Source organism: Mastigoproctus giganteus, chromosome 5, assembly GCF_048544385.1.
Source record: "Mastigoproctus giganteus isolate SK-2022 chromosome 5, ASM4854438v1, whole genome shotgun sequence".
Classification (NCBI taxonomy): Eukaryota; Metazoa; Arthropoda; class Arachnida; order Uropygi; family Thelyphonidae; genus Mastigoproctus; species Mastigoproctus giganteus.
Window position 1 is genome coordinate 94902583 of NC_143579.1, and position 26931 is coordinate 94929513.

General features: G+C 36.6%; 1 protein-coding gene across 1 annotated transcript in view; it reads left to right on the top strand.

Annotated features, from left to right (window-relative positions):
- Window positions 1–26931, top strand: part of LOC150085574 (catenin alpha-like) — a 707146-nt gene that overhangs the window by 212046 nt on the left and 468169 nt on the right. Inside the window, exons 9-10 of the mRNA XM_090373354.1 lie at window positions 5187–5276; window positions 15290–15472. Of these exons, the coding sequence (XP_090229480.1) occupies window positions 5187–5276; window positions 15290–15472 (273 nt within the window). The remainder of the gene's footprint in view (window positions 1–5186; window positions 5277–15289; window positions 15473–26931) is intronic.

Below are 26931 nucleotides of genomic sequence, written 5' to 3' on the forward strand. Positions count from 1 at the left end.
AAAACCAAGTAGATGATATCAAAATTATTTTTGCATCCAGTTCCTTTGTAACCACATCATAATATCCAATCAAATTTGTCAGACAAGTCTTTCCCTTAACAAACCCATGCTGTGTCTGAATTATTGCTGCAGTCTTGTCTAGATGATCCTGCAATGCATCTTTAACCAGCGACTCCATTATTTTACCCGGAACAGAAGTTAAACTAACTGGTCTGTAATTACCCGTGTCACCCTTCGATCCCCCTTTGTGAATTGGGGATACATTTGCACATCTCCAGTCCGTGGGAACCTCCCCTTAGTCCAAGGATGCTCTCATAATTATCCCCCCTTTGTGAATTTGGGGATTGTGAGGACTTCCCCTGAGTCCAAGGATGCTCTCATTGTCCTAGGGTACATTGAGATTTAACTCCTTGATGGTGTCATTCAGGAAGGTCTGGTGATCTTGGTGGTAGCCAGAGTCCCTTAGAGATCATGCATTTGTCAAACATAGATTTCACTGGTTTTTTATTGCAGATGAGAGTGCAGTTGTGCTGTCTTGTTTGAAATGTCATTTCTAAAATTCCATATCGGCTAATTGTTTTATAAACCTCTCAAGCATTTCATGAAATCCTGGTTGCTGATTGCTTTTGTAAAGGAAATGAAGTTGAACCAAAAAAAAAAAATGTATATATAATAAAGCATTTTATTTGCCCATTCCTATTAATAATTAGTCTAAACCTTTAAATTTATTCAAACCATCCATTTTCATTAACATTAGATGTAAGTTTATTCCAACAATGAATTACTCTGGCTAAATATGAATTTTTGCATATTTATTTTTTGACCATCCTTTTTCATTTTAAATTTATGTCTCATTATATATGCCATCAGCATTTAGTTTGCTTACTATTTAAAGCCATATACATTTCAAATAGATCATCATATAGATGATCTATCTCACATAATCTCAGTTTTTCTTGGTGTGAATACCCTTTTGCATTCCAGCTTATCTGTTTGCCCTTCTCTACACCCTTTTCAAGAGATCTCTTCTTCCTAAAATGTGGTTAAAAAACTTGTATGGAGCATTCAAGATGTGGTTTAAAAATTGTTTTATACAATGGGTATGATTTGTGGTATGAATTTGGTTTGGTTCATCACTTGTCATGATGAACCAAAGACGACAAATGAAGAGCAAGAAAAACACTGACAGGGAGAAAATTGTGTATACTGAGTTATGCAAAGCCATTAGAAAGAGACTCAGAGACTCAATGATGAACATAAGAAGATTTAACACAAGAAAAGTAGAACAAGCATTAAGGGAAAACAAAGGATTTAAATCAGCAGCCATGAGCAGTAATACAGAAAGACAAATGATACTGAAACTGAAGAATAGCGATGGTGTACTTATAAACAGCAGAAAAGGCATAATTCAAATAGCAGAAGACTACTATAGAGAATTATACAAGGAGCGAGGGAATGATACCAGCAGTGGGGAAGATGGATTGCAAAGTAGCAACACATATGACATACCCAATATTCTTCCTGATGAGGTAGAACATGCATTGAAGAAAATGAAGAATCGGAAAGCCCCGGGGGAAGATGAAGTTACTGTAGAGTTGTTAAAATTGGGAGGAAGAGACATAACACAAAAACTGGCAAGGCTCTTCACAAAGTGCATTAGAAAAGGTGTGATGCCTAAGCAGTGGAATAATGCAATCATAGTTTTGCTGCATAAGAAAGGAGATAAATCAGAAATTGGAAATTATAGCCCAATTAGCTTGTTATCCCATATCTACAAGTTGTTCACAAGGGTCATTACTAACAGATTAGAAAGAATACTTGATGAGAATCAACCGAAAGAGCAAACTGGCTTTAGGACAGGATTCTCAACTATGGATCACCTTCACGTAATATCACAGCTAATGGAGAAAGCAAATGAATATAAAACACCATTATGCTTGGCATTTGTGGATTATGAAAAGGCGTTTGACTCCACACAGCATAAGGCAATGTTTCGGGCACTGGAAAGACAAGGCATAGATACTCCATATATTATGATTTTGAAGAAAATATATGAGAATGCTACATCCTTCATTAGACTAGACAAAGACAGTAGCAAATTTAAAATCGAGAAAGGAGTTCGACAAGGAGACACAATATCTCTGAAGCTGTTTACTGCTACCCTTGAGGAAGCTTTCAGAAGATTAGACTGGTCGCAGAAAGGAGTCAATGTGAACGGAGAGTACCTAAACCATTTACGATTTGCAGATGACATTGTGGTCATAAGCCACGATCCCAAAGAATTAGAGGAAAATCTTAATCAGTTATGCACAGTTAGTAAGGATTTTGGACTAAAGATGAATATGGCTAAAACAAAAGTAATGATGAACAAGTATGCCACGGAAAGAGAAATAATGATTGAAGGAGCAGTAATTGAAAAGGTGGAGTCATATACTTATCTGGGACAAGTTATTAGCTGTAATAATGATAAATGGCTGGAAGTCAAGAGAAGAATAAATTTTGGATGGATAGCATTCAGGAAATATAGTCACATACTGAAGAGCAATATCCCAGTTTGTCTGAAACGTAAAATAATGAATCAATGTATACTCCCCACCATGACTTATGGAAGTGAAACTTGGGCACTCACCAAAAGAATGGAAGAGAAGCTGAATGGAACGAAGAATGGAACGAATTATATTGGGAATCAGACTGTTAGATGAGAAGAGAAACACATGGATTAGGCAGCAAACTCAAGTAAAGGACATTCTTATCAAAACTAAAGAACTAAAATGGTCTTGGGCAGGACACATAGCTCGAAGACATGATGACAGATGGACTAAGAAAATAACAGAATGGTACCCAAGAGAAGCTAGAAGAAAACCTGGAAGACAAAGGCGGAGATGGATAGATGAAATTCATGAGTTTTTGAGTAGTAAATGGATGGCCAGTGCTCAAAACAGAAGGAACTGGAAAGTTGCTGGAGAGGCCTTCATCCTGCAGTGGATTGAAAATGGCTGATGATGATGATGATGATGATGATGAAATTATCACTTCTTTGCCCCCCTGGAAAAGTTTGTGTGTATCATTGACAGAACTCCACCATTAGCTATATTCAGTTTCTCTACACTGCCCAAAAAAGGACAGTAGAAGACCCTCAAAAAACCCTTTTGCATTTCAAAAAACAACAGCCAATAACCCCCCCCCCCCCCCCGTGGAAACTAGGCAACCAAACAACCCCCAAAGATATGAGAATGAGATTAGGCCATCCACCTTGAGGCTATAATCCAACAAGAATCACTGGATCCAAAATACCTGGCACTCTACTATTGGAAGATTGATTGAAATCCTGTATAAAATATCTGCTGATAGCACTTCTTGCCAGAATGCACAATAGGGACCAAGACACTTGGCAAGAAGGGGGCTGACAATAGGTAATACTACATGTTATAATTCTATTCTGCTTAACCTTAATTATATGTTTAATTGTAAAAAATTTTAACCTGGTACTTTTTACTTCCCATTTGTATAGATAATTCTTACCTGTATTATAAATTAATAATAATGTATAATATAAAATATAAGTACCAGCTATATATATGAAAATTACATATAAAAATATGTAATAGCATTTTGGTTTTTTTGCCCTTTAACAGCCAATATATGGTCTGATAATGGGTACCGGCAGGTTCCTGGCATGTCATCATAATGTATAGGAATTTAGTTATTAACTGAATAAACTGTCTTATTATTCATGTGGTATAAGAGTGGTCATTACTAAAAGTATAATTCTATGAAAACCCATATAATTACACTTTATTTGTTGCTGTCTAGCAGTTCTTTTATTGTAGATGTTTATTATATGATGAATCATTGCTGATAATCAGATCAAGAATATTTCCTTCTCTTGTAGCTGCCCTAACATCTTGGTACAGAAATCAGTCATTTAACAAATATAGAAATCTGAGTGAGCTACCAACATGTGAGTTCCAGTGGTATCTGGAGAGTTTGTCTTCCACGATAAGACATTTGGTTTGATAGCCTACTCTATTTGTCTATATTGTTGTTCATTATACTTATTTACAGTCATTTGCGTATAACATATCAACTTTGTTGGTTTACCAGTGCTTATGTCAGACCAAGCTGACTTAATATTGCACCTGCAACTCATGTTTACTTTTTTTTTTTTTTTTTTTTAAGAATCTGTTCTTTTTCCCCAAAAATGTCATGCCTCCTCTCCCTTCCTTCCATTTCCTTTCTGTATACGTTGTAATCCCCACATTCAAATTATGTCTCCACGCCACATTTCTGATATTCCTATAATGTCAGCATTTGATGACTTGATTAGCACTTCAAATTCATCAGATTTTATTTTATTCTTCATATTAGTATAAAAGCACATAAGTGTGTGTGTGTGTGTGTGTGTGTGTGGTTTTTGTGCGTGGGCGCGTGTGGTTTTTGTGCGTGTGTGCATGCGTGCGCTAATTCTATGCGAACCCTCAACATTCCTCCACGCTCCCTGCTACTGGATGTTTCACTATAAGCAATGCAAGAATCACTTCATCCTCAGCTTGTGGATGTTATGAAACTATTAGTCTTTGTATTCCCAGAAAGCAGAAGTCTTTTGATCTACCTGATATTACTTTAATATCATCAGCAGATAGTCTTGAACTTTTCCCATGTTGGGAAAAGTTCAAGCCCATGAGCCTTGCACAATCTCTCTGCTCATGATGGGACTCATTCCTATTGTGTCTTAGAAAACTGCAAACCTTTTCAACCAACCTCAGTGGAAAGCAGCACCTCATGTATGTGGCTTTTCTGTTGCCAAAATTCTTATGTTTTGTCTGGTGACATATTCATTTAGGTGGAAACATGTTTATCTGTGAAGAATGCACTACAATTTCCATTCCCACTCTGTTGCTGGAATCACTTAAGTACACTGTACCCTTAATTTTTCTTGCAATGTGAGTGACTTAGAATTTGCACAATGTGCTGCCATTTGTTGATAACCTCTGATCAATCTATTAACTAAGTCATATAATATTCCTGCAATTATAATTGGAGATATACAAAACTTTAAAACACCCTTGTATTTTTCTACACTTTGAGAATGTCAAGTTTATATGATTATTCTCTTTTTTTGTATTTTACATATTTGCTTTTAATATAATCTTTGATATAATTTGACAGTTTTACCTTCTCTCTAGGAATTAAAAGACGCAAGGTTACGAGATGATTTAGCTGCTGCAAGAGCAGTACTTAAGAAACATAGTATGATGCTGCTAACTGCTTCAAAGGTACATCTTCTATATGTGTATATATATATATATATATATATATATATATATTATTATTATTATTTATTTTTTTTAATTACTTCAAAAGAGAGATTGTGGGTTAAAAAATTATTAATGAGATTTGGCATTTGAATTCAAAGTGATAGCTGTTATTTTGTTTTAGAAATGTTCAAATCAAAGCTGTGCAAAAGGACCCGTTGAAATTCCTGTTTTATAAGGGGAGGGAAAAAGCTTATCTTTATAGCAGTGGCTTTCAAATCTTTTTATTGTGGCAGAATCTTATTAATAATTAAAGATTACATTATACAGAAGGAGAATAGAAGTAGGAAAATTAGGAAACCAGTTTAGACATTTATTGAAGCAAACGAGGAATTAGTCAAAAGACAAAACTTCCTGCTAATTACTGTTTTTACCTATTAGTAGAAAGCTAGGTAAGAAATAAAGAAATTAACCTTCAAACATGCTTTGGACCTAGATCATCAACCAAAGAATAAAACATTTTTGAATTTGTGTTAATTTTAAAAAAAAAATGTGTAAATTTTAGTATTATGAAAGTATGGCCCTCCACATTTGTATCATTTTTTCACTGGAGAATTATAGTAACCATTAAAAATATCTTCATAGCATTTTTTTAAAGGGAAAGAAAAGAGCGCACTGTATTAACTTTCTATAGAGCTTTCGTTTTGAGGGGTGAAACTCCCCCTCCCAAAAAAAAAAAAAAAAACAGAGGCTGCCAGGCCTCTGTTTGGCTTAAAACATGACTGTTTCTTTAAGAATTTGTTTTTTTTTTAGAATTTTTACACAGTGGTCCAAATAGCTTCTTAGTATAACCCTACTGGGTATGCCTAATGAGTTATGCACAGAGTGAACAAACCTCTCAAATGTCCATTATTTAGTACCACCCATTTTCTGGCTATATTTAAAAATTGGTTAATCCTTCAGACCATCCCAGAATCATCAAATTGACCATTCATCAAAGCAAGTTGTCAGAACCGATTGTGTAGGAGCATGGGCATCAGGAAAGAGAGGTGGGCAAGCTTATCAGCTGCTCCATGCCCAGACATCATGTGGAGAGAGAAGCAGACCTGGGAGGTTCTTTTCCCCACTGGCATAATGTCTTTGGTAAAAATTCACTGAACATGTTTACTGTTAGTGAACTTTAGTTAACACAGAAACTTTCATCTGTTTTAAATGCCCATGTGCTGCCTGTAAAGGAATTCAATAGAACAGAGAATTGTGGTAATCATTCAAAAGGCACATACCCACACACACACACACACACACATACACACACACACACACACATAGCACCTTATCTATTGTATCAAATACACTTGACACAAGGACTTTTTTAAGTGAAAAGTTTGATTTGTTTTCAATTGGTTTGCCAAATATTGTTTATGAATAAGAAATATATGCATAGAACATACATTTTGTGGTATGATTCTCTATAGCTTCTTCTGTATTTGCTTAAAAACTAATTCAGAGTGAACCTGTATGTTTTTTGCCTTCCAATCGCCAAAACATAGAGAATTTATTTTGAAAGGGAAAATAACAATGCATTTTATGTGTTGTATTGGAAGGGGAAATGTATATTCCTGCACATAAGTTGATCTTTCAAGTATTAGAAAATCAGAAATTTTAAGGCTGATTTATATGCAGAGTATAAAAATCCTAAACATGAATTAATAAAGAGTCACATATTTAGGATTAGAAAGAATTGAATTAATACAAATACATTTGCAATTTATTACATATACGTCTTTACACAAATACAATTGTTGTTCACCTTTTAAAATCCAAGAATTTGTTCGTCTTCCTCATCAGATGAAAACAGTTCAACAGAATTTGTCAGAGTTATCTTTTCAGGTTTATATTTTCAGTTCTCAAACGCATCACTCTGTATTATTTCTGGAAAACTGATATAAAATAAAATGTACATAAGATATGAAATTTAAGTTAAAACTGATGTAACATAAAAACCAGTATAAGATAAAATGTTAAAACACAGGCAAAATACAGGTAAAACTAAATGAATATAAAATATAATAGAAGCTTTTGAGACCAAGTGTCCCTTCTTCAGCTAGACAGTGAATGGTGTGCAGTGAATTGTTAGATAAACTAAAATTTTACTGGTCATGATCATGGATCACATTTCTGGTGTTGTTAATGCAAAATTACGCACACGTGATGAACAGCAGCACTCATTGCACTGCTGGCATCTCCGTAGCCAGGTGGGAAGGAGCAGCAGTGCGTAGTACACGATTCTTTATTAGACCGGGGTTCGAGCCCGTCACCACCAAATACGGAGGATGCGGAAAGGTCAGGGAATGACCACCCCATATCCCGGAGCAATATGGCCTTAGTTGCTAATGCTCCTAAAAAAAAAAAATAACAATAACAAATAACAAATATCACTGCACTGCAGAATAGTAGGCTCCATAATGGGGTGCATCTGCACTCCCCTATTATGGTTCATAGTGCAGTGCTTCAAGCCATAAGCACCGGTGGTAGTCATGTGAATGGTCAATGATCTCAATGTCACATCAGGGATCAAGATTGTCTTGTTCAACCCAATAATTAGCATTAGCATTAGTAGAGGCATTTGATGCAAGAAAGCAAGCTTATGCAGCATCAGCCAGAAAAAAAAATAAATAAAAAATAACCTCTTCCACTTCACCCCCCTGTTCGTTCGAAATACCAGTCCAGTTGAGCCTTAAACTTATTTAGGCTATCAACTTCCACGACAAGGGATGGAAGTCTGTTCCACCAACCAACCGCCCGCTGGCTAAAGGCAAATTTCCGCACGTCTATCCTACATCTGTCTTTCCTCAATTTGAATTTATCCCCTCTCAGGTGATTATTGTGAGCAAGAGGAAGAAGAATCCCATCATCATTGAGCATGCTCAAACCATTCAAGGCTTTATACACCTCTATCAGATCACCTCGCTGGTGCCTAGTCTCCAGACACTGAAATTTGCAAAACTTAAGCCTTTCTTCGTAAGAGCAACCCTTTGTTCCAGTCACTAATCTTGTTGCCCTTCTCTGTACTCGTTCCAGCAGCTCTACATCCTTCTTGAAATGAGGCCTCCAGGCCTGTATACAGTACTCTAGGTGTGGCCTGACCATTGCCTTATACAAGGGAATAATCACCTCCTTATCCCTGCTAGAAAAATTCCTATATATCATTGACAATACACCAAGAGCTACTCTTGCAGCCCGTCTGCACTGCTCAGAGAACTTCATATCTGCCTGCACAACCACCCCCAGGTCCCTTTCATTCTCTACCACTGTCAGTGTAGTACCACAGAGTTGATACGTTGCTCTGGGGTTGCTGTTTCCCATATGTAGTACTTTACATTTGTCAATGTTAAACTTCATTTGCTACCTTGTCAGCCCATCTGCTCAACCTTTCCAGATCCTGTTGCAACAGCATAGTGTCAGCAGTTTCCTTGACAACCCTGCCAACCTTCGTATCGTCTGCAAACTTGGACATTAGCTTGATATACCATCATTAATGTAATTTATAAATACAGAAAACTTGCACTGCATCTATTGGAATGAGCAGCAGCCTGGAAAATAAGATGCAATATATTTCAGACTGCTGGGAATCATTGGGGTGCAAGTAAACACATGGTTGTGTTAGGGTAGCTAAGAAAAAGAACAGGTGCATGTATACTTGCGTGTACACGAATGCTAGGAGTTTAGTAAATAAATTTGATGAATTTGAGGTATTGCTCAAAACATCAAAGGCAGATATTGTTGGGATTTCAGAGACGTGGTGTCACACAGATATAAGGAATGCAGAACTGGAATTTGGGGAGTACAATGTCTACAGAAAGGATAGATAGGATAGGAAGGGAGGAGGGGTTATGCTATTAGTTAAGAAATACATAAAATCCAAGGAAGTGTAGCCAGTTGACATTGCTGGACAGTGCAGTGTCGAGTCAGTTTGGTGTGACATAAGCATTGGGAGATCAAAATTGAGAGAAGGAGTGTGCTATAGGCCTAATGACTCTGATGAGTATAATAAGAAACTGTACAGGGAAATAGAGTGGGCCAGTAAATCAGAGAGTCTTATAATGGGGGATTTTAATTTCCCAGATATTGACTGGAATTTGGGGGCTGGTCACTCACACACTAGCAAGGCTTTTGTGGATTTATTGGATGATTGTTTTCTACGTCAGCATGTTCGGGAGGCAACTAGAGGGAGTAATACTCTTGATTTGATTATCAGTAGCGATTCTTCATGCATTAAGAATCTGCAGATAAATGAACTACTAGGTGGCAGTGATCACAGTGTGCTGAAGTGGGATTTACTCAAAGAGTAAATCCCACTTCAGCACACTGTGATCACAAAGAGTAACTACCATTAGGGGTAAAGGGAAGGGTTATTGCTTCCGTAAAGGTGACTACGATGGACTGAGACAGTATTTAAATTCTATACAGTGGGACCAACTGATGATGTTACCAACAGCAAATTCAAAATGGGAAGCATTCAAAGAACTTATCTTGGAAGCTACTAGGCTTTACATACCAACTAAGAAATATTGTTAGAGGTTTAGGCTTAAATGAATGTCAGATGAACTAATGAGACATATGGCAGAGAAGAAATATGCATGGGATACATACAAATTAACACGTGACACAGAAACCTATGATAGATACAAGTTGATCTGTAAACAAGTTACAAAGGAGGTTAGGCAGGCAAAGGCAGATTATGAGAAATCCTTACCAAGGGATGCAAAGAAAAACAGCAAAGAGTTCTTTACTTATGTAAACTCTAGAAGGAAGGGGATGAATCAGATTGCTCCACTTGATATCGATGGGTCAACTGTTGATGATCCTGCTCAGGTAGCTAACAAACTAAATGAATATTTTGCATCGACATTCACACATGAGGAGTTATTCAGCGAGGGGAATGCCAGAGGTGTATTCAACTCTGGCAGTAAGCTAGAGAATCTTGTAATAACTGAGAGTAAAGTGGAGGAAAAATTGTTGAAGATAAACACAAGAAAGGCACCTGGGGTGGATGGGATCTATCCAGTTATATATATTAAAGGAGGCTGCAAAGGAAGTAAGCAAACCCTTAGCCATAATTATGAGAGCTTCCTTGGACTCAGGGGACATACCCATGGACTGGAGATGTGCAAATGTGACCCCAATTCACAAAGGAGGATCAAAGGCTGACACAAGTAATTATAGACCTGTGAGTTTATCTTCTCTTCCCGGAAAATTAATGGAGGCACTGGTTAAAGAAGCATTCCAGGATCATCTAGACAAGACTTCAGTTATAGCTCGGACACAGCATGGTTTTGTTAATGGTAAGTCTTGCCTGACCAGTTTGATTGGATACTATGATGCAGTCACAAAAGAACTGGATGCAGGGAATAACTTTGATATTATATACTTGGATCTTAGAAAGGCTTTTGATACTGTTGCACGTGGAAGCCTGCTGCACAAATTGGAGCAGTGTGGCATTGGAGGCAAATTGCTGCTATGGATAAAGGGGTGGTTGAGGGGGAGAAGACAGAGAGTGGTAATCAATGGACACTGCTCATCGTGGACTAATGTTATTAGTGGAGTCGCTCAGGGTTCAGTATTGGGTCTATTATTGTTTTCTGAGTACTAATGGATCCATTATTGGGTCTATTATTGTTTTCTGAGTACTAATGGATCCATTATTGGGTCCATTAGTACTGAGCATTACAATAATGCTCAGCAACAGCTGAGCATTATTGTAATGCTCAGCAACAGTGGAACGCTCAAAGTTAGCAGTTCAGAGAGCCTCCTCATGTTCCAAAACACAATCTTTCAATCTCCTAGCAGTTTTGCTTACATAACATTCCCCAAATTCTGGACATGTAATGCAATACACAGAACCACTGCATAATGAAGACTGGATGGGTGATGGACTGTTATTTCCTACCAGGAAGTTGCACAGACCGTATATGGTAAGAGTACAAAATCCTGGTAAGACTTTCCAATATCCAGGATGGTATGGAATGTAGGCAGTTGAGATAAACGTATTATCATGTGGGGAACTTGGTTGTGTGGCAAACTCGCAAGCTTGTAGTTCATATCTATCCAGAACATGAGGCGGGTAACTGCAGTTGGAAAGCTCCACTCTTACTTTGGAAATCTCTAATTGCCTGTCACCTATGGAACTGGAATGTGTCTAAGCATGGGTAAACAAGGTAAGCGCTGTACTGCACAAATGACCAGGAGTATGTGCAGACCCATAGTTGGCCTGCACACATTGGCTAAAAATAGAAGTTGTGAAACCTGAACAACAAAAACAACTTCCATTTTTTGGATGTTTTTGTCCAACAAATGTTGGACAAAAACATCCAAAAAAGGAAGGGTATTATTTGCTTCCAGTTTGACTGTAAATTGGATAAAAGGTGGCAGGGAATTGAAATATTGAAGCAGTTGAATTTCTGATCACCGAGGGACAAAAGCGAAAATATTGTCAACACACCGATACTAGAGAGTGATACCAGAGAGCAATGTTATCTACAATGGAACTGACGGGAGCACCCATAGCTGTGTGTGCCCTGAATCTGAGCACAGCTAGAGATCTCTGATCATGGGCATGATCAGAGATATCAGAGATAAAGTTGACTGGGCATTATCCATGATCATGGGCATGATCATGGATAATGCCCAGTCAACTTTTATTTTACTTTACCTAACATATATATATATATATATATATCGCAGCACACCATTCACTATCTAGCTGAAGAAGGGAGGACATTTCATCCTGAAAGCTTCTATTATATTTTATATTCATTTATTTTTACTTGTATTTTACTTTTGTTTTAGCTTTTTATCTTATACTGGTTTTAACTTATATTTTAATTTAATAAAGTTATTTTAAATCAGTTTATTGGTTGTTAACAGAAAGAATACAGAGTGATATGCAACCCGAAGCCCAAGGCCTGTTTTCTAATTCCCAAAGGTAATCTTTTGCAATTGTCAATTTCTTATAGCAAGTTCACTTCCATATTGAAGCATTTTTTAAAAAGAAACTAGTTTAACCCATTCGAGATTCCCACAAAATCTGATGAGCAAAGGTTAACTCAGCATTCCACTACACTACAGCATGGAACTAGGGCAGGAGAACAAAGGTCATCCTACAAACACTCTGGATCTAGGATAGGCAACTTGCTCTATCTCTATTGGCTAATTTTTATGAATCTCTGTCTTATAAATGTTCTGCTGACTTGAACCCCTTACCCATTTGCTTCAGGTCTGTGAACCCGAAAAGAGGATTTGGTCAGCAGGTAAGAATTTAATTTAGATTTTAATTTAATCATCTTATATAAAAATAGGTTACCAGTAATGTAACATAAAAAGAACTTGTTGTAACCAATTTCTGCTGTAACATTGGATTGCTCCTTTATATCGTAACTATAACTTAGACCAGTGCGTTTCATCCTTTCTTTAATAACGGCACCCCTAAATAATTTATTTTGGGGTGTCACAAAACGTGTATTTAGTGACACACCTACTCAATTTTCTGCCTGTTAGATCCAATTCTGTGTGTGTGTGTGTGTGTGTGTGTGTGTGTGTGTGTGTGTGTGTGTGTGTGTGTGTGTGTGTGTGTGTGTGTGTGTGTGTGTGTGTAAATATACACACACACAGTTGTGCCACCATATCCACTGATTCAGTTACCCACGGTTATCCGGTGCCTCTGTAGCCAGGTGGGCAGGATCAGCAGTGTGTAGCACATACTTCTTGATTAGACCGGGGTTCGAGCCCATGACCACCAAATACAGAGGATGCAGAAGGGTCAAGGAATGACCACCGCATATCCCCGGAGCAATATGGCCTTAGTTGCTAATGCTCCTGAAACCCAAAATAACAACATAACCCACGGTTAACCACTGAAAAAAAACTTAACACATGCTACTCACGTGTCCAATACAATGCTTCCCTTTATTTTTTACGATGTTGATTTTAAATCAAATAGCTTCCCTTTATTTTTTACAATTTTGCATATAGTTTGGTCACCAATATTATAATGGTTCTTTAGAGATTTAACGGATGCACCATTTTCAGACTTTTGAATAATTTCAAGTTTTTGTTTAATTTGAAAGCGCAACTCTTGTGTTTGCCCATCATTTTCACAATTTCTAAACAAAAAAAAATAATAAAAATAATATAAAAAAAAAAATTCCGACATCCCTGACATAAATAACAAAACAAAATTTTTCCTTTTGTGGTGCAACGGAACACAAAAATCAATAGAATTCACGAAATCAAACTAAACATTTGGTCTCTCTTCTTTTTTTTTTTTTTTTTTTTAATTTGGAGTCTCGAAGTGTTTTGATAAATCGAGAGTCTGTTGTACTTTAATTATTAATGTATTTAATGTTGGTAATGTCTTACTGTGTGTTTCTTTTATCAATTAAACTTTATTATACGTATGTATGTTCAAGAAAATCACGTTATATATGGGGTGAGCAGGTGTTCGCTTATATCCGTGGTTTCAGCTATCCACGGTAGGTCTTGGAACATATCCCCCGTGGATGCGGGGGTCTTACTGTATATAATATTAAAAAATATATGTGTTATATGATAGTTATTACAATAATATAATTATAAAAATTACATTTCATAATACAAATTGTATATATATATATATAAACAGTATATAATAATTTTATTCTTTATATGGAGGTACTAAGTAAACATCAATTATAGATCACCACAAAAAATTAAAAAGATACTGTACACTTTTTTATAATGAAATAAACATATAAATTTAAAAAAAAAAAAAAAAGAAAGTTTAAGTAACTTAAAACCAAATTACGTGGCACCCCTGGAATGTTGTTGCGGCACCCTCAGGTGCCACGGCATCCCCGGTTGAAAACTACTGACTTAGACTCTCAAATGTTATTTCAACTTAGAATTAATGACAGTGTAATTGTAAATAGTAATGAACATCTGTTAATTCATCTTAGAACTGATACTTAGTTAAATTGTGACCAAATCAAAGAAAAATCTAATTTGTATCCTTTATCTTTGTTTCCCAGACAGCACGGTCTGATGATGGGTATCGGTAAGATATCTGAAACGTTACCTAATGTATATTAGTTTAGGCTGATGCTTAAATAAAATATATTAGTAACCCCACGTATTGTAAAAGTGGTTTATGATATATATTAATAATTCGTAATGAATAACAACCATGTAGCGTCCTTCCCAGACTATATGAAACTAGTTTGTAATGCAGTGCTAAACAGGCAATAAGGAATGGCTCAAGAATAAAATCAAAGCCTTTCATGCACACAGAGCATTGATAAATTAATGTCACATTGTCATAACCACTTACTGCTTTATTTGTGGGTTACTGTACACTGTAATAATCTCACAATGTAAACTTTTAAAAGAAAGAGTAGAATGTGTCAACTTAAATGGTGAACATATGATGAAGCATAAATTTTTGAGGCAAAAAATAAGTAAACTTTTATACTGGAATATATGGTAATTTATTTTATTTTAACTATATTGTGCACATTCATTCACAGAGTATAAAAACATAGACATGCTATATTTATGTAATATTCACAGTACTATATAAAATAATTGTGTAATTTTTTTAAAAATAAATATATAAAAGTGAAATAATGTAAAATTTTTCCACTTACTATACTTTGCTTTCCTCTTTAGAAAAAGGATACATTTGTGTATAGTACTATATAAAATGAGTATTTTTGCTTCTTTTTTTAATAATTGTATGGCCACAGAGGGTTCCAAGAGCCAGCAAGAGTCATATCTCAAGGTTAGTTACTGCATTTGTGAAGTTACAGTGTAGCCAGTTTAAGGTAGCTTCACATTTCTTGCATCATTACTTGTAAAACAGTGTAGTATTAGCAGAGGCATATGATGCAAGAAAGCAAGCTTATACAGCATCAGCCAAAAAAAAAAAAGAAAAGAAAAGAGATTTATAGTTCAAATGTTATTAGACATTGTGTATATTTGCAGTATTTGCCCTATTTTAGGTTTATGTTCATCATCCAGAACTCCCAGCAGCAAAAGAAACTAGAGACTACATTTTCAAACAAGTTTGTGAAGCAGTAAATGTTATTAGTGATGTTGCACAAGGTAAAAGCACCGATAGAACTATTTGTCAGCCTACTTTTGATGGTGCTGGTGAGTTAGCAATAGCCCTGGATGATTTTAATGTAAGCATGAACAATTTATTTATACTTGTGTGTGTACATACATGAACAGTTTTATATATTTGGGTGGGGTTTGCACATGCGCGCATGAACAGTTATATATATTTATGCATGTGTGTGTATATGTGTATGCTTGCATGCATGGATAGTTTTACACCTATTTGTGTGTGCATATGCATGCATATTAATGACATTATGTATTGCTATACATGTGTATACACATGAATGAACACCATTATAAAATTTTTATTTGTGTGTGGAGGAAGACAAAGAGACATCACTGCACTATTTTTTATTTCTCTGACAAAAAAAAAAAAAAAAAAACCAAACTTTTAAAATTTGTGTTACTGAAGTAGATGCAAGATAACTCATGTTACATCAGTGCACAGGTGTAACTAGGGTATTTCTAAGGTGCTCCTGGCCATAGGTGCCAAAATCACCATAGCCACCAAATAGTAAGAAAAGTCTCAGAATAACCAATATGCTTTTAGCTAAATAAATTACTAAATAAGAATTTAATTTTTATTTTATTTCACAGTTTAATTATGAAGGTGAGTAAGTACAAGTGCCCTGTTATGGGAGATTTCAATCTTCCATTTATTGATTGGAGCAACTGGGAGGGAAACACAACATGGAAGACAACATTTTTAAATCCACTATAAGATTGATTGTTAAGGAAACAGGTCCAGAATACTGTGTTAAGGAAAACAGGTCCAGAATACTGTGGACCTGCTTTTGCCCATGCTAGAGAAACCCTTAATAGGGAGTGATTGTGTGGTGGTAAGGTGGATGATTATGAGTGAGGTTTTTGATATTTAATGGTATTCTCAGAGACTTCATACAGACCAGCTTATATCTTCCATAGGCTTCTGTGTTATCTGTAAGTTTATGTGTATCCCATGCATTTTTCTTCACTAGGTCATCTGACATCCATTTAGGCCTAAACCTTGAACAATATTTCTTAGGAAGTACGAAAAGCCTAGTAGCTTCCAAAATTAATTCTTTGAATGCTTCCCATTTAGAATTTGCTGTTGGTAACATCATCAGTTGGTCGCACTGTATAGACTTTTAAAACTGTCTTAGTCACCTTTATGAAAGAAAAAACACTTCCCTTTGCCCCTGATGGTAGATACCTCTTTGAGTAAATCCCACATCAGCACACTATGTTTACTATCACCTAGTGGTTCCTTTATCTGCAGATTCTTAATGCATGAAGAATCACTGCTGATAATCAGATCAAGAGTATTACTCCCTCTGGTTGCCTCCCGAACATGCTACTGTAGAAAACAATCGTCCAATAAATCCACAAAAGCCTTGCTAGTGTGCGAATGGTCAACTCACATGTTCTGGTCATTATCTGGAAAATTAAATTCCCGCACTATAAGACAATCTGATTTACTGGCCCACTCTATTTCTCCGTACAGCTGTTCATTATACTCATCAGAGTCATTAGACCTATAGCACACTCCTACTCTCAATTTTTCTTTCCCAGTGCTTATTTCACACCAAACTGACTCAACACTGCACTGTCCATCCATGTCAACTGGATGCACTTCCTTAGATTTTGTGTGTTTCTTAACTAATAGCATAACCCCTCCTCCTCCCTTCCTGTCCTGTCTATCCTTCCTGTACACACTGTACTCCCCAAATTCCAGTTCTACATTCCTTATATCTGTGTGAAATTGCATCTCTGTTATCCAACAATATCTGCCTTTGATGTTTTGACCAGCACCTCAAATTCATCAAATTTATTTACTACACTCCTAGCATTGGTGTACATGCAAGTATAAATGTTCTTATTCTTAGCTACTCTAACACAGCCCATGTATTTACTTGTTCCAAAATGACTCCCAGCAATCCTGAAATCCGAGCACCTTGTTTTCCAGGCTGCTGCTCATTCCAATAGAAGCAGTGCAAGAATAACTTTTGCCTCTGCCAGCTGCTTCTGTTAATCTATTAGTCCGTGTACCCCCCAAGCTTGCAGTTTACTGACCCACTTAACACTGCCTCGATAACATCAGCAAATATTCTTGCACACTTTCTTTTTAAGTGTATCCCATCACTATAGAAGTAGCCTCCTCCTGTTAACAAGCACAGACCTGGCTGAGAAAAATTCTATTCCCTTGAGCCTTTCACAATCTCTCCAGGGTCAAATTGATTGACAAGGCTCTCATCATATACTTCCTCCTATCATGTCTGGGCAGAATTGCAGACACCTTCAAATTCAACCCTAAATTGTGGCTTTTTTTCAACATTGACCTGTGCTTGTTAAGTAATTCTGCCATTCTTCTACTCTTAATATCATTGGTGCCAACATGTACAAGAACATGTGCAACTATGTCCAAGTATGGAGACTGCACCTATTAAAACAAAACATTGATTTTCTCAAAAGGGTCCAAAGGTGGGCCACACACACTTTTGAGATATGCAAATGGGCACCCATATAAGGAAAGACTTCAAATATGTGGGCTACAAAGACTTTGAATATGTGAAACTTGGCAAACTAGGCACCTCAGAAGGGATAAATGATTCCAGATTTAGGGACATAAATTCAAATTTTGGAGAAAAAGATTTAGACTGGATTTTAGCCAGTGAGTTGTTAACTACAACTATCCATAGTGGTAAATGGAATAAGTTACCACTATGGATAGTTGAAGCTGACAGTGTGGGGAAATTCAAGTCACCTGGATAGTTATTATTATTATTAGCCATATGGTGCAAGGAAGCCTGAGGCTTATGCTGTACCAGCCAAAAAAAAAAAAAAAAAAAAAAAAAAAAAATTCTCACGTTACCCTGAGAGAGATACTGTTGTATCTATCTCAGATAAGTAGAAGGAAATTACCAAGAAAGCAAGAAAGAGAAGAATGATGATATCCAGCTCAAGACCCTGGGTTTGACAGGCCCATATTCACCAGATGTGTGAGCCCCTTGGCTTAAACCTACATGAGGAGAGAAACACAGTTTATTTTAATTTTTAAAATTTTTTTTATAGGCTTTATTTATTATTATTATTTTATTTTTTTTTTTTTTTACTTTTGACTGGTGCAGCAAAAGTCAAGGAAGCGAAAGTTTCCCTTGCACCATATGCATAATACTAAGGCTGCCATGGAGGCTAGAATATTGAGGAGCACTGCAAACAGAACACAGAAATTTTTTGATTTTGTTCCCATTTTACAGATAACAGATACAATAGCAGCCAAAATTTAAGTTGAAGATGATAAAAATGAAATAGTTTGATACATGACAGTGAAATTTGATATGGAATCATATTTGTTGTCTTTAATTTTATCATATGTAAACTTCTGGGTAAAGCATGTCATTACTGAAACATGCACACAAATTTTAATGATCACTAAGAAATAAACTACACACACACTAGCATTAGCATTAGTAGAGGCACATGATGCAAGAAAGCAAGCTTATACAGCATCAGCCAAAAAAAAAAAAAAAAAAAAATAGTACCCCAGAGAGAGAGAGAGAGAGAGAGAGAGAGAGAGAGAGAGAGAGAGAGAGAGAGAGGTGTTACTCCTATGTAAATTAAAAGGGGAAATAGAGAAAATCACATTTGACCTTTAATGGTGCAGGAAGTTATTGATAACCCAGCTGACGATCTGAAAGGTACTCATACCTTTTACAGATGAAAGCCTGTCATGGCATGAAAAAATTATGCTGGTAATTCTGAGCACCATTAAATGAGTAATATGGAGATGATGATAATAATAATAAAAATATTATTATTATCATCATCTATTATAATAATAATATTCTTTTAATAAAACAAAATTCAAAACAAAATACATTGGAATACATTCAGTGGAATACAAAATACATTCAGTGGAATCTCACAGACTAATTACATTTCATGGTTGGATTAACATTAAATTAATATAAATAAGCAAATCCTGTTAAGTTCTTTAAATTTACAGTCTAACTGCCCATATTAACAGCCAGCAATTGCTTTGCATTTTGATAAAGAATTAATTATTGCATTCCTGTATGCATTGTTAGATATTCATAGATCACAGTCTCTTTGCAACTCATTCATGGTTTGAAGAATTGAATTAGGGAAGTATTCTTTTAAATACAGTCTGCAGAGTTGAATGAAGCATGGTTTAGTGTGAAGTTTCTTGCAGAGATCTGCCATTCTACCACCTTCCAGATGTTTAGATGGTCTTACTGTGTCAAGCACTAGTTGAGAAATGCTTTAGTTTTAAATTTCATTTGTGCACAGAAAGTGTTTATTGAAGGTTAGCACAAACAAACATCCATACGTTACCTCTGGAACATCTGTTTTATAGGTAACATATGGAAGGTAAAACCATTGATTGGGCCATTTTGAGACCATGAATTCTAATATAAAATTACTACCGAAAGCCCATATGCACTGGCCAATTTACCAGCTACAGGTCAGCACATGTCCCCTGCCATCTATTCAATACTGTGCGTGCACTTCTCTCTCGGGCTTGGACTCATTCTAGCTCCATGGGCATCAGGCGTAAAAAAGTTTTCTGAACTAAAAGTTGACTAACCTTATCAGTTAGTCCAAGACAGCTATCCTACCTATCTTGGATAAGTGTGATCTACAAGGCGATCTATACATACAAGATCTGTATGTGGACACACACACACACACACATATAAATAAAACATATATTTTTACATATATATAAAAGTAGAATCAACACTAATATCCAAATAATTTAGATAATTTTAGATCATTTAAACAACTGAAATATTCAGCACAGGACAAATTAATGCCATCAGAAATGATTGAACATTACATAAGCCTGCAAAAATATGAGATAGTTATTTTTTTATTTCACATTATAAAGCTTAAGAAAAAGGTGTAACCATAACCTACAAAGGGCCCTAACCATCTCAATATATAGCTAAGTTATACTAATTCCAATATTAACAAAATAAAATAAAAAATCAATATAACAATCGATATTACCATAATGTCATTGCTGAATTAGGCTTACATCGAAGGGCATGTCAACTGGGGCTAGCACCTCTCAATATATGCCATCAATAACAACATGAGCTATCTGCTTCTGCTAGTTACATGCCTGCCGCACCATATTCATATATACTAAATATGAATGTGGTGCGGCAGGCATTAAATAACTTAATTTAATCTTAAAGCTACTTAGTAGCTTTAAGATTAAATTAAGTTTAAATTTAAGTAGCTAAATGAGCTAATGTAACCAAAATAAATATGAAACTCGTAATAAAAATTAGAACGGCAGACTGGCAAAATATAACTCTTAAACATTAATGGACCATTAATGTTTAAGAGTTTGACTATCTGTAGGGCTAGCAGTTATGGGATGAAGTTGGCACGACTCTCCGACTTGCACAGAAAGCAACAATACTTAGTGTAATCCTTTTGTAGTCCTAATGAAATGGCAATCACCTTTAAATCACCACATATCTGCCACTCATACTTCTGATGGTGCACACTTAAGAAGATGTTCTCCATGTATTGAAGAGTTATTGAAGGCAGCATATTTCCATTGTGTAATAACTCAGCCTTAAGCCTAACCTTAGAGACATCTATAAATAGTCACCATTCTTCGGGAATGTGCCTCATGTTCATTGCTGCCATTAGACCAACATCGTTACAGTGAGTTCACCTTCTGTTTGATAGAATTTATCATAGTTTTTATTTTGAGTACGAAATGTTGTCACTTTCACAGAAGGATCTAGAAGATTCCACTGTTGTAGCCTTGAGGCCAAAAGCTCTGCCTTTTTCTTTGACAGTTTGAGATCCCTGATGAGGTCATTAAGCTCACTTTCTGTGATCTTATGTGGTTCAGAAGGATAAAGGTGTGGACAAAATGATGGATCCCTTGACATAGATGCCTGCTGTACCTCTTTGATTTTAACCGGTGTCTTCATTTTCATCAGAGTATATAGAAAAACAGTCGGGTGGTTCAGGAATAAGTAGCACTTCACTGTGAGGCATGGGACGAATTGCAGATGGTATATATTTGGATACATCACTCTACACTTTTTCTTCAATGTCCTTTTCTAATAGGAGGCACCATACAGAAGTAACAGTCTTGTTACTTTTGTATGTTGTCGAAGTCCTTGGCCTGGTTGCCTACTTTACACCCAATGAAGTCACGTTAGCTTCATTCTTGAAGCTAACGTGACTTCTCCATATACGTAAGAAGTCATCCGGACTATTCACACAATTATGGGGCATATTAATCTTACACAACACAAATACTGAGCAAAAAGTAGGAATCTCACAGAGAACAATCCCCAACCGAGAAAAATTGCCCAGTATCTAGCCATATTCGAGGATTACTGCAACAGAGTTGAAGATGCAGAGCGGAGCGACAGTTGCTGATCATGTGACAAAAGCATGGTGGTGGTGCTGAAACTGTGGTGTAGGCATGCATTTTGCTGAGAGCTATAGTTGATAATGTAGAGTAACTCACTAATATGAGACCCCAACTGTTAATATATGAGGTGTGTCTAAAAGTAATGAGACTGGTGCTATAAAATTTTTATTAACAACTGAACTACAAATCAACATTATCCCCTTCAAAATAGTTCCTTTGGGAAGCCATACGCCACCGGAGACGTTGCTCCCACTTCGGGTAGCAGTGCTGGAAGTTTTCAACTGTGAAAGTGCCTTCAGCTGGTCTATCACGACCTTTTGGATGTTGTCCACAGTTCCAAAATGACAACCTTTGAGGTGAAATTTGAGCTTGGGGAAAAGGAAGAAGTGACACACTGAGTGTGAGGGCTGCAGAACCACTGGAATACCCTCTTTGGTCAAAAATTCAGTCACAGAAATGGCTGTGTGACAAGGAGCATTGTCGTGATGCAGCATCCGAGAGTCTGCAATCTCCAGCCAGACACGATTAACCCTTTTTCTGAGTCATTCAAGGACCTCACAATAGTACTGTCGATTAACTGTTTGTCCTTGAGGCATGAATTCGTTATGAACAACACCTTGACTGTCGAAAAAACAAATTAGCATGGATTTGATTTTCGATTTGCTCATTCTTGCTTTTTTTCGGGTGCGGTGAGTTGCTCGTGTGCCACTCCGAACGTTGTCGTTTGGTTTTGGGATTTTACTCAAAAATCCACGCTTTATCACCTGTTATGACATGTCCGAAAAAATTTTCATCATTTTCAATGCGCTCAAGAAGGTCCAGGCACACATTCCTAATAGATTAACAATAGCCACAAGCAAAGGCAAAAATTCATTCATGCTCTGCTGTTGGGATATGCAACAGCCTGGAAAAGAAGTTGTGGCTGGTGAATTAATAAAAATAACAAATTTTCTGTTTATACTCTGGGACAACCAAACGGGCAGAGGAGTTTACAAGATACACAGAATACAAGAAACAGCATCGTATTCAGCAGTCACGGGCTTGAACCCTGGTCAATCAAGGCACGTGTACTTATGCACCCACATGCCTGACCACTGACCACTAGGCTACAGCAGCAGCCTTTTGAATTACAAGGTCAACTGAGGAAGGGGTACTCCTGGGACAGGGATATATGAGCTGTGTTAGGGTTAATAACAACAAAAACAAGTGTGCATATTGTTGTTTGTACAATAGTGCTAAGAGTATAGTAAATAAATTTGATGAATTTGAAATATTGGTTAAGTCTAATGTGGTATTATAGAGATGTTAGAAACATTATGCCACTGAGACACAGGGGATATGGAATTTGAATATGATGAATGTAGTGTGTATGGAAAGACCCACTTGGTTAAGAAACACATCGAATCTAAGACAGTGCACCGAGTTTACACACGAGAGGCCAGCATAATGTTCAGTCAGCACGGTGTGACACGAATACTAGGCAAACAAATATGAGAGGTGGAGTATGTTATAGGCCAATATACAGATAAATAGAATGAACCAATAAATCAGAATATTTGTAATAGGGATTTTCAGATATGGATTGGAACTTGTGGATTGGTTACTCATACGGGAGCAGAACTTTTCTGGATTTATTGGATGGCTGTTTTCTATATCAATATTAACATGCTGATGTAGAAAACAGTCTAGCATGCTGGCTTCTAACTTCTTCACTATTGCTGGTGTTCCCCAAGATTCAGTTATTTCTCCCACTCTTTTCCTTTTGTATATTAATGACTTTCACTGAATGGAAGTTCTGTCTATAGTTTGCTGATGATAGCACACACACACACTACATTCCGCCTTCCAGTTTGAGAAACCGCTGCTTCAATTCATGAATATCACCACCAGATACTTAAATTCAGATCTCCAGGTAATTCTCTGTACTGGGTTTTAATCCTTCTAAAACCCAGTCCTGTTTTATTTCTCACAAGAATCCACTGTTCCTGTTGTGCTTGTATTCAATGACAGTTAGATTTCTAAACAAGATCACATCTCTGTTGGGGTTTACTTCTTGTCTTTTTCTTCTTTATTTTTTTTTTTTATACTTCTTGTTGCTGAGTTCTTGTCTCTCATCTTCTCTCTCTCTCTCTAGGCATAAAACATCACAAATCTTGCTTCCTCTACATAAAAAAGAAAAAAAAATATATATATATATACAAACTGTGTTTTCTTTTAACCCTTTGCCAGCATTATTTTCACTGACTTTTTCATGCAATCCAGCTCTAACAATCAGAAAAAAAAATTACTATTTGAAATATGATGTTCAAAAATTATATTTATTTTTGTGTTGATATGAACTAACATATAAAATAGCACAACAAAACATTTTAAAAACTATAATGCAATACAAGTAGTTCCCGCTTTACAAGTTCCCAGGTTTAAAAGTTATTTTTTCAAATATCAAGTATCAACAGAATTGAAAATATGAACATTAATTGCAATAAAATGCTAAACATTCATAAATACAGCATTTCAAACCATGTGCATTCAGGCAGAATTATCCCACACTCCACTTTAAAATCTCGTCCTTTATCTAAACCTTGGTTTTCCAATAAATGTGCTAAGGCTGTCCAAGAGAAGAATGTTGCATATCGTAATTGGCTTGTTTCTAATTCTTCAGTTTCATTTTCTGCCTACACCAAAGCTCGCAACAATTGTAAAGCAGTTATTAATCAGTCCAAACTAGAGTTCGAACAGGCTAAGAGTAGAAAACTTGCTTCTTGCCCTAATGGTAGCCGAGCATTCTGGTCTCTTGCCAAAGCTATTGGCCGCAACTTTTGCCCATCTCTGCTCCCACCTCTGTCCAAACCAGATGGTTCTGTTGTCACTTCAGCCAAGGATAAAGCTGACCTGCTAGCATCCCATTTTTCTTCCAGCTCATGTATTAATGATCTTGGTAAAACACCTCCCACTATTCCTAACACGCTCCATTCAATGCCTCCTGTGGTCTTCCGTCAAAAGGATATCAGAAGGATTTTGATGAATCTTGATGCTAAGAAAGCTCCAGGTCCTGATGGCATTTCTCCACTTGTTCTCAAAACCTGTGCTCCTGAACTTACCCTATTCTTTGCCGCCTTTTTTCACTTTCTTATTCCAAAGGTGTTTTTCCTTCTGCTTGGAAATTTGCTCATATCCAGCCAATTCCTAAAAAGGGTGACAAATCCCTCCCATCCAATTATCGTCCCATTGCAATTACTTCTACTCTTTCTAAAGTAATGGAGAAATCAATTAACCGCCAACTCTTAAACTACCTAGAAACCTTCCGTCTGATCAACGATCGCCAGTATGGATTCCGTCAGTGTCGATCCACTGGTGATATTCTGGCTTATGTTACCCATTTTTGGACTAATTCAATGGAAAGGTTCGGTGAAACACAAGTAGTTGCTCTTGACATCTCAAAGGCTTTTGATCGGGTTTGGCATAAAGGTCTTCTAAACAAGCTTCCATCTTATGGTTTGCCAACTGTTTTTAGTAATTGGTTATCCAGTTTTCTCTCTGATCGCTCACTGAGGGTGATGGTAGATGGCTCTCTGTCTTCTAACTTCTCCACTAATGCCGGTGTCCCCCAAGGTTCAGTTCTTTCCCCCACTCTTTTCCTCTTGTATATCAATGACCTTCTTCCATTGACTGGAAATCCTGTCCATAGTTTTGCCGATGATAGCACATTGCATTCAACTTTCCATTTTGAGAAACCTTGTCCTGCTCAATCAGCTTCAAGTTCTCGAAAATCTGCTGCCAATTCCTTAAATGCCGATCTTCAGGTAATTCTCCAGTGGGGCAAAGACAACTTAGTTGATTTCAACCCTTCTAAAACTCAGTCTTGTCTTATATCTCGCAAAAAGGATTCTTCTGCTCCTATGCTTATCTTTAGTGACACTCCGATTTCTAGGCAAAATGATATATCTCTTTTGGGGATTACCCTGACTTCTAAACTCTCTTGGCACAAGCACATTACAAATATTGCTTCCTCTGCATCTAAAAAACTTGGTTTTCTCTTTCGCTCTCGGCGTTACTTTTCTTCCAAACAGCTGCTCACTCTGTATAAATCGCAAATCCGCCCTGCCATGGAATATTGTTCCCACATCTGGGGTGGTGCCCCCAAAACCCCTCTCAGGCTTCTTCATTTCATTCAGAAGAGGGCAGTTAGGTTAATTAATGATTCATCTCTAACAGAGTCTCTCCACTCGCTTTCTCATAGACATACTGTTTCTGCTGCATGCCTCTTCTACAGATACTTCCATGGGCACTGTTCTTCTGAATTGGCTTCTATAATTCCCGCTCTCTCTTTCAAAACAGTCCGAACACATGCCGCCACCAGCCAACATCCATCTACTGTCCAACTTCAAACCCACAGAACCAACTTTTCATCTTCCTCATTTATTCATTCAACTGCCGTTTTCTGGAACAACCTTCCTTCATACGTATTTCCTGAAAATTACAATCTACAGAAGTTCAAGTCCAATGTCAACAAATATCTTCTTTCGTCTTCTCAACCTCCAACCCAAGCACGGTACTAAGTACTATAGGTTCTAATACCTCGTGTTTGGGGTTCTCATAAAAAAAAAAAAAAAAAAAAAGAATTAAGGAGAGAGAGAGAGGTCCAATTCTTAAAGAATTTTGGAAAAAATTCCATGTTTTAGATGTAATCAAAATAATAAAACGAGCCTGGGACAAAATTACAGACAAGAACATGAAGTGTGTTTGGAATAAACTCTGTCATCATTTTATTGATAATTTTGAAGGATTTCAAGAACCAGCAGAGATCATACAAAATGAAATAGAAATGGTCATTAATATTGCTAACCAATTGAAGCTTGAGGTTTCTACAACTAGCATCACTGATCTGCTTCAAACGCACAATGGTGAGCTTACAAATCTAGACCTTCTTGAAATGGCAAAATGTGAAGAAACTGAGGAAAAAGAAGATTTAACAGATGAAACTCCTGTTCGTTTCTTTATTCTCAAGGGGCTTGACAAAGCTTTTCAACACATAAAAAAACAATTGAGATTTTTGAGTCACAAGGTTCTGACAAATTTTGAGTGCACTAGAAAAGTTGCTGCAGATTT